The following is an 8,931-nucleotide window of genomic DNA, read 5'->3' as shown; positions in this document are numbered from 1 at the left end:
TATAAACAAACTAACAGACAATAATGTTCACTGTTGTTTATTATCACTGATAGTAGGTTTAAATGGTTGGCTGTTATTAAACACACGTGTCCTGAGGTGTGTGTGTGTCTGTGTAATTGTGTGAGCACGTGCATGCGTTTGTGTGTGTGTGTGTGTGTGTGTGTGTGTGTGTGTGTGTGTGTGTGTGTGTGTGTGTGTGTGTGTGTGTGTGTGTGTGTGTGTGTGTGTGTGTGTGTTTGTGTGTGTGTGTGTGTGTGTGTGTGTGTGTGTGTGTGTGTGTCGACACAGTTATTTCAATGACCCAGAAATGAACCTGATCATTGCCCAATGTTGGCAGGGCTTCAGCAAACTCCATGTGAACTTTAGACTCAAATCTACACCTCTGTTTTGAGGGGGGCACAGTGGGCCAGACAGGAAAAATTAACAAAAGGAATAAGATTTCATTGCACCTGCTCTTGTTTTCGAGAAAAAAATGAAAGATTACATTGTTTCAATATACAAGGAGTCCCACAAAAATGTATCAAAACAGACACATTCAGACTTACAAATTGAACAAAAGAAGTTAAAAGTAATAGCAGTGCACAGGAGCGGAGAGACGTCAATTAAAACTGGCAAGTACAAACCTCTAATATTTATGCAAGGATTAATGAAAACATGTAAGTTTTGTTGCTAAAAGTATATAATTCCTATAAGTAAACATAGTTTTAATATGAAAATGTTGTTTTGTCTTCATGCAAATAATCTTCAATTTGAAAGAATTCACACTGTTAAGTGCTGTTGTCATAGTAACAGCACTGGGACAGGACTGGTGTTTGTTTGGCAGGGATCTGTCGTCTGTGTGAGGGAATGGGGTCATTCTGTGACCCAGCTGTTGGAGTGTTTATTAAGCAGTGTCACACCCCTGAACATAACAATCATCACCTGCCCTATAACCCTTATAAACCAGAACTGGACATGATAATACACGAGTCAGTTGTGTTTGGACAGATAGAGTTTATCTCTTACACCAGAATCAAGAGATTGAATGACATTTCAAGTTATGTTTTTAAGTGTCAACTTTGACTGAAATATTTATTTAACTATTCCTTAACAACAATAACAACACATTTTCTCAGTAGCCTACAGTTTAAAGTGTGTGCACACACACACGCTCTCTCTCTCACTACTGTGTGTCAGTGTGAAATCTTATGATGAGTGCGCAGCAGTGAAACCACAAACACTACAGCTGTGGGAATTTCCCATACACGTGTCTGAATAGCGCAAGGCCGGACCAAAACAAACGCTGTTATTGGCCAGTAGTCACATGACTGACATGTCTTAAAGGTGTATGTTCAGTATATTTCCTGAGCAATCACACTCACATGTACATTATGCCAGGGCTGTATTGTCACTTTTTGGTAAACTATTTTACATAAATAGAAATGTAACAAAAAGTGTATAAGTTAAATAATTGTATCTGTTAGACCAATTGAGATATATATATATATTATTATTATTATTACTATTATTATTTTATCATTTAATTTATATATCTATACAAATGTTGTTGTAAAATAATCTCAGTATTCTATTTACTTTGCACTGGAAATTTAAAAACTTTGCTCCTGCCGCTTTAAGAGAGAGAGAGCGCGTGCGTGTTATGTGTGTGTGTGTGTGTGTGTGTGTGTGTGTTGAGGCGGAGGGTGTGACGTCGTTCAGTGGGCGGGGTCGCCTAGCTGGGACGCGAGAGCGCGCGAGTCTCCGGCAGCAGAATGAGCAGCAGAGGACAGAAGCGTACGAACTTAACTCGATTATATCTTTTTTACTCACCTGGAGGACACACAAACACATAGGTATGACATGTTTAACAGACACACCAGGCCGTAACATGGTAATACTCTGGTAGTTGTTTGTTAGCGATGATTTTGTGTAGTTTAATTCTGTTGTTGTTGTTGTTATTGTTGTATCGCGGTGTGTATTTGTTCATGTAAGTTATGTATTTCATTTGAAGAGAATTATTGTTGAATCATTTTGACATTTACGCAGACGAATAATAATTTATAGCGTGAGTGGGATTTGCGTATTTGTAAAAACACATCGACGGTAACTTACATTGGCTGTGTTTTAAACCGACAGCAGCAGATTTAAGTCACTCACCAGTAGGTAGCGCACTTTACTTTCACACTGCTCACTGTAACAGACTTGGATACACAACACATGTTGTTATATCTTAAACACAAAGCTCGTGAAATTAATAAATGTTGTTGTCTAGATCGGGAGCTCATTTGGGTGATGAGACACAGCCCGCAGTGTGTTCAGGGCTTATCATTAATGACAGTCTAAAGTGCTGGGATAGTGATTATAAACACTATGATATCTCTGACAGAGTGTGATGTCATCTGTTTCAGATGCATGTGATTAATGTTATACAGATGTGTAGATGACACATAAAGAATTAAACCTATAGTTGTTATGGTGCTTTATTCAGCTGTTGTTAGACTCGAGTTAAAGGTGCCAAAGAATGCATTGTAATACTATTATTATCTGATATCTACATAAAAGGTTTGTGGCTTTATTAAGTGCAAAAATAATCCAGAGACAGTTTTACATTTATAATGAAATGATCTATTATTACCTTATTTGAAAGGGTCATGAATAATAATGTTGAGCTCTGCTCTGATTGGCTGTTTCTCCGTCGGTAGCTCTGTGTGTGTGTGTAAACAGATCTTATGTTTATCAGATAAAGATACAGATTTTGAGGAATAATCAAATCAATTGTTTGATGATTGTTAATGGACGTTTCTGAGAGGTAAGTTTGTGTTTTTTTCAGTATGGACCTGCAAAACGTAACTGTAACGTCAATAGTAGAACTTCACCCTAAACGCTAGCATATAGCATTAAATAGCATATAGCGCTAACTAAGCAGTCACAACTTTGTTTTTAACATTGTAACAACATTGTACTTCATTTAATGTTTGGGGCGTACATCTGGACTGTAACATTACAGTCTGTGTTAAGTTGAGATGTTTGTCTTTTCATGCACAAGGTTTACAAAAGAAAAGGAGGAATAATCGTGTTTAAGTATCATTACAATGTACACAACTCTTATTATTCATCTATGCCAAGATAAATACAATTTTACATTCTACAGCACCTTTAACTCATCATGCAGTAATTGAAACAGCATGCTAGTAAACACTGATGAGACTCTACTGGAAAGTGTGTGTGAGTGATTTGTGTGTGCGTCAATTCTTTAGTAATGCAAACTGTTACAATATATACACTGTACAAGACTGATATAAACCAGCGACTACATCACTGAAGGAGTTGTCAGTGTCTATGTGTGATGCTGCTTTGGTTGGTTTGAAGCAGGTGATGTAAACTGTGGTTTAGTGGTAAGATGACACAGTCTCTCGTGGTGGGATTTTTGTTAAAGTTTAGTTGTTTAAAGGTGTTTGAGGTGTTTAATTAATCTGGAGTGAATTATTAATCTCTACTGATTCCTTGACTCTTACCTTTATTTTCTGTGTGTGTGTGTGTGTGTATTTGTGTGTTTGTGTGCATGCACGTGCATGTGTGTGTCAGCAGTAGGGGGAGCTGCGTGTTACTCTGTATTGCAGCGTCATTTCCAGTCATTGAGTAGATCAGATACGATCAAGTGGTTTTGTAGATCTCAACATAAACAACAGTTGACACGCACATCTAAACATCCAACATTTTTCATTCATAAAATATGATTTTTACTTGATGCAATTGCAGAAAGTGCTGTAGTGATACAACGGCTTAGAAACTTTAGTTTTTTGTTATTTTTTTACTTGAGGTTATGTCACAGTTTATGTACTTGAGAAATCTTGAAGACCGACTGTGTGAATCTTAAAATGCAATGACAGGGGTGAGGTCAGAGTTCACGTCAAAACTAAAACACTGAATAAAAGTTAATTATAGCTGTTATAATAGTTGTTTTGTGACATTATCTCCATCACAGTTAATTACATTTTGTTTATTACATATATATACTTTCCCTTTTAAATAGCAGGTACAGTATGAACAGGACGGCTATGACATCATGTGCATGTGTTAATTCAGTCTATAGGTAACACCAAAACAATAAAGGTGGCCTACAGGACTGTGTTAGTCCTGCTTAAAAACTGAGTTTAGTCCAAGGTCACCTGTAGTAATAAATCTAAACAAATCTTCTGGATGTTTTAGCCGTCTTGTTTGTTTGTATTTTTCACTCTGTAGAAGTATGTGTATGTACGCAGGTGTTGATTGTTTCTTTACAGGGTAACATCGCCATCTACTGCCTGGCACCCAAAATACAGTATATTTCTTATCTTTTGCAGATCTGTGTAAACATTTTATGTTTTTTTCTACTGTGATTTCTGTATAGTTGAATGTATCTGCTGGTTTTCAGAGTTGTTGTTATTTAGAAAGCCTAAAGCATTGCCACAGAACATGGAAAATGTAGGCAAGAATCGAGACAGTTTCTGTCTGTGCCCTGCCAAACCTCAGTCGGGTTAAATATAGTAAACCAGTCGTCTAACCACAGCCTGAGTGTGTAGTTTCATCGCTGCAGTTCATCTGAATCAGTACGGCCCGTGGCCGAGAGACACACTAACCTTTAACCTTAGTAATCGTGCCGTTAACCAGTATAAATAAAGAACTAGGTGTGTTGGGAGAAATTATTAAGCCGATATGTGTAAGCCAGTATTTGCACAAGTGTTTGTAGTGATATCTACAGCAGTTTCTCTCAACCGGTTCTGCCTCAGGACTCAGATTTGACATGATCCAGAACCAAGCTTTATTTAATGAGTTTTCAACATTTGTTTCATTTATTTATGTTTATTTTCCTATCTTAACTTTTCACACGTAGTTGGGTTGTATTATTTGCATTGTTTTTGAAAACTTTGTTAATGAAATGTCAAGTCCTTTGATGTCGAGTGCAGGTCAGGTGGACTGATGCTCTTGTATGTAATACAGATTTATGGTTAATGGTGATGTCCTCTGATCTTGTGTTTAGGTGAGAAGCTCGGCTAATGGATGAAGATGATGATGATGTCTTCCGGAAGGGTCGACAGCGTTGGCCTTCCTCTCATCATCAGATAAAGACAGCAGACGGGGGTCTTCATTCATCAGGGCTTCCCTCTGCATCGTCCAACAACATGCTGCCCTGCCGGATACGTGAGGAGCACAGACGCCTTCTCTACGGTAAACCACAGACCGCTTTAATCATCTGTGTAAATGTGTGTATGTGTCTGTGTCTGTGTGTAAGTGTCTGTGTGTAAGTGTGTGTGTAAGTGTCTGTGTAAGTGTCTGTGTGTGTAGGTGTCTGTGTGTGTAGTTGTCTACATATGGGTTAGGTTAGGTTAGGTTAGGTTAGGTAAGGTAAGGTAAGGTAAGGTTAGGTTAGGTAAGGTTAGGTTAGGTTAGGTTAGGTTAGGTTAGGTTAGGTTAGGTTAGGTAAGGTTAGGTTAGGTTAGGTTAGCTTAGCTAAGCTTAGTGTCTGTGTTTGCATGTCTGTGTAAATGTCTGTATAAGTGTGTGTTAGTGTCTGTGTAAGTGTGTGTTAGTGTATCTGTGTAAATGTCTGTATAAGTGTGTGTTAGTGTCTGTGTAAGTGTGTGTTAGTGTCTCTGTGTAAGTGTCTGTATAAGTGTGTGTTAGTGTCTGTGTAAGTGTGTGCTAGTGTCTCTGTGTAAATGTCTGTATAAGTGTGTGTTAGTGTCTGTGTAAGTGTGTGTAAGTGTCTCTGTGTGTAAATGTCTGTATAAGTGTGTGTTAGTGTCTGTGTAAGTGTGTGTTAGTGTCTCTGTGTGTAAGTGTCTGTATAAGTGTGTGTTAGTGTCTGTATAAGTGTGTGTAAGTGTCTCTGTGTGTAAGTGTCTGTATAAGTGTGTGTTAGTGTCTGTGTAAGTGTGTGTTAGTGTCTGTGTAAGTGTGTGTTAGTGTCTCTGTGTGTAAGTGTCTGTATAAGTGTGTGTTAGTGTCTGTATAAGTGTGTGTAAGTGTCTCTGTGTGTAAGTGTCTGTATAAGTGTGTGTTAGTGTCTGTGTAAGTGTGTGTTAGTGTCTTTGTGTAAGTGTCTGTATAAGTGTGTGTGTAAGTGTGTGTTAGTGTCTCTGTGTAAATGTCTGTATAAGTGTGTGTTAGTGTCTCTGTGTAAATGTCTGTATAAGTGTGTGTTAGTGTCTCTGTGTGTAAGTGTCTGTATAAGTGTGTGTTAGTGTCTGTGTAAGTGTGTGTTAGTGTCTGTGTACGTGTGTTAGTGTCTCTGTGTGTAAGTGTCTGCATAAGTGTGTGTGTGTGTGTGTGTGTGTGTGTGTGTGTGTGTGTGTGTGTGTGTGTGTGTGTGTGTGTGTGTCTGTGTCTGTGTGTGTAAGTGTCTGTGTGCGTGTAAGTGTCTGTGTAAGTATCTGTGTGTTTGTGTGCGTGTAGGTGTCTGTGTGCGTGTAAGTGTCTGTGTGTTTGTGTGCATGTGTTTGTGTGTGTCTGTCGCGTGTGTGTCGGTCGCTTTGCAATTCAACCACAAATGTTTTGTTGGCAAAACGCCCTGTTAGATGTTACACACGTCTGCTGCGAGCTCACCGTTTTATTTCTGAAGTTTGGTACGAAGAACTGGAACTGCACCACTACACAGAAGAAGAAATGATGTCTGTACATGAACTCAGACGGGTACATTTCCTGTTGAATTTGTGTGAATATTAGCATCAGATTCTCATTGAGTCATCACGTCTCACATCGGTGACAGCACAGTTTTACTCTCACACTTTTAAACCTCTCCCTCATCGTCTCATAGAAAATATCTCTGATATCTGAAAAAGACATCATTTACATCTGGGCACTAAACCAGTTGGGTGATAGTTTTTGTGCCTTAACACATTAAACATAAACACATGCCTACTAGTGCTCTTTTATTTAATACTGTCATAGGATCAAGACTTGACTGTACCTGGCTTTCTGGAATACTTGATTGTGATTGGTCGATGAAGGCTTCGTTAGATGTACTGACGAGCATCTGCTCATTATCATTATTGACTATAGTGTAATGACTGTAGGAAGTCAAGTTGTGTTGTTGAGTTGTTTAGATAACTAGTGACCCATGAAGAAGTGTGTTGAGTTGTGTGTTTGTTTGAACAGGTAATCCAGGACTGTTACTGCTCGCACCGACCGTTCGCTCACAGCCTTTAGACGTCGCTCTACAAGAGAACCTGCAGGTGATGGATCCGCCCCCACCGCGCCCCGCACAGAGCATCGAGACCCTCATCGGACAGAAGCTCAGGCTGATCGGAGATCAGTTCTATCAGGAACATATGACGGTAGGTCAAGTGATCTTCATTCATCTGATCTCTGTACTGCTGAGCTTTTCGTAGATCACAGGTCTGTGCTGATGATGAAAACGCTTCCATGTCTCTTGTTGGTCTGTTTGTTGTTTTGCGATAGAAGTCGAGCTTTATCACTTCATTTACACATAAACATTTTCTGTCTGATGTGTTTGTTTTGGCCAAACCGTTTCTTGACTCAAGTTTAGATGTGTGACCTCTTGTTCTGCACATGAGACAAAACTCTCATTCATTCTCTCTCTCTGTTGAGCTTCCTGTTTACTGCACTCTTTTCCTCATGTGTCTATCCATAACATTTGTGTGTGTGTGTGTGTGTATGTGTGTGCGTGCGTGGGTGCGTGCGTGTGTGTGTGTGTGCGTGTGTGTGTGCGTGCGTGGGTGCGTGCGTGTGTGTGTGTGTGCGTGTGTGTGCGTGCGTGCATGTGTTTGTGTGTGATTATATTAATGTTTATAAAGTTAAATCAGTGTAGTTCATAACTGCTGTATTATTAGTTTCTGTGATGACAAGTGGCTCGTGTTGACTTCACTTTAGTCTTTAGTCCTGTTGGTGGATAACACCAATATCTCAGCTTTATATAACTTTTGAAGTCATAGGTTGTTTGAAGAACCACTTTTTCATCTTTTTATAATCTTTATTCACTGTTCTGAAACAGAACCGTCCTTTAAATGTTTGGACACAAATGGTTCTTCTGTCCTGCAGAGTTTATTTCCTACCCTAATTAAACATACCTGAAAAAATCGAATTGAAGCGTTTGTTTGAGATGAACAAATTCTGTGTTATTTTTTACGAGGTATTTTTTTCAAGAGTTCAGTTTAGCAACTAGACAGACCATTACAAAAAAAAACTGAAACAGGAAGTAAAGTTTGGACCAGACGCATAATCGCGTCACCACACGTGTCCGACTTTCTATAGTAGTTTTTATATTTTTTCGGCTTGTTATTGGCTTATGACATTTATATATTCACACAACAGAAAATAATTTGTATTACAACTAGACTTTAGACATTCCAACATTTACTAAGTAGCCTTTTCCAACAGTTCACCTTTGTTGATTCTCCTCATAAAAGTCTTAAAGGCGGAGTCCCAAAACACACTTATAGCCAATCAAATCAAATCAAATGCCGGGTTGCGTATGTGTGGGGCGGGTCTATCAACAGAAGGTCCAGATTCTATTGGGGTAGGGGCGTGTTTGTTTAGGTGATTTCAAATATCAACATTGGCTTTCAAACATCGTGGACTCCGCCTTTAATGTAAATGCATGTATTAGTATTTCAGTTGCATCTATTTAATCCGCGAGAAAATACGTGAATCCGATTTCTGCCTCTGCTGACGTTTGTGATCGACTGGACTGCGAGATTGGTGAAGTGTCGACTTTACAGCTCTTTTTTACTCTTCCCCTCACTGCAGACGCCTGCTCACATCTAAATTTCAGATGAGCCGCATCTCAAACAAGCCTAAAGTCTTCAGGATTAATTGGAAATGAAATGCAGGTGTGTTTAATTAGGGTCAGTACAGTGAACCTACAAGACCCAGGATTCCTAAAGGGGATACAGCTCAGGCCAAATCTCACAAGATGTTGGGTTTAGTGGTGGGATTGGGATGAAAAACACA

General features: G+C 39.1%; 1 protein-coding gene across 2 annotated transcripts in view; it reads left to right on the top strand.

Annotated features, from left to right (window-relative positions):
• The first annotated feature begins 1,682 nt into the window (after positions 1-1,682).
• Positions 1,683-8,931, top strand: part of bmf1 (BCL2 modifying factor 1) — a 30,684-nt gene continuing 23,435 nt past the window's right edge. For both annotated transcript variants that reach the window (XM_055172647.2, XM_055172646.2), the window contains exons 1-3: positions 1,683-1,832; positions 5,000-5,187; positions 7,117-7,295. In XM_055172647.2, the coding sequence (XP_055028622.1) occupies positions 5,016-5,187; positions 7,117-7,295 (351 nt within the window). In that variant the 5' untranslated portion in view covers positions 1,683-1,832; positions 5,000-5,015. The remainder of the gene's footprint in view (positions 1,833-4,999; positions 5,188-7,116; positions 7,296-8,931) is intronic.

Source organism: Misgurnus anguillicaudatus, chromosome 7 (assembly GCF_027580225.2).
Source record: "Misgurnus anguillicaudatus chromosome 7, ASM2758022v2, whole genome shotgun sequence".
Taxonomy (NCBI): domain Eukaryota; kingdom Metazoa; phylum Chordata; class Actinopteri; order Cypriniformes; family Cobitidae; genus Misgurnus; species Misgurnus anguillicaudatus.
Note: the sequence above shows the minus strand (reverse complement) of the source record. Positions and strands in the feature narration are given on the sequence as shown.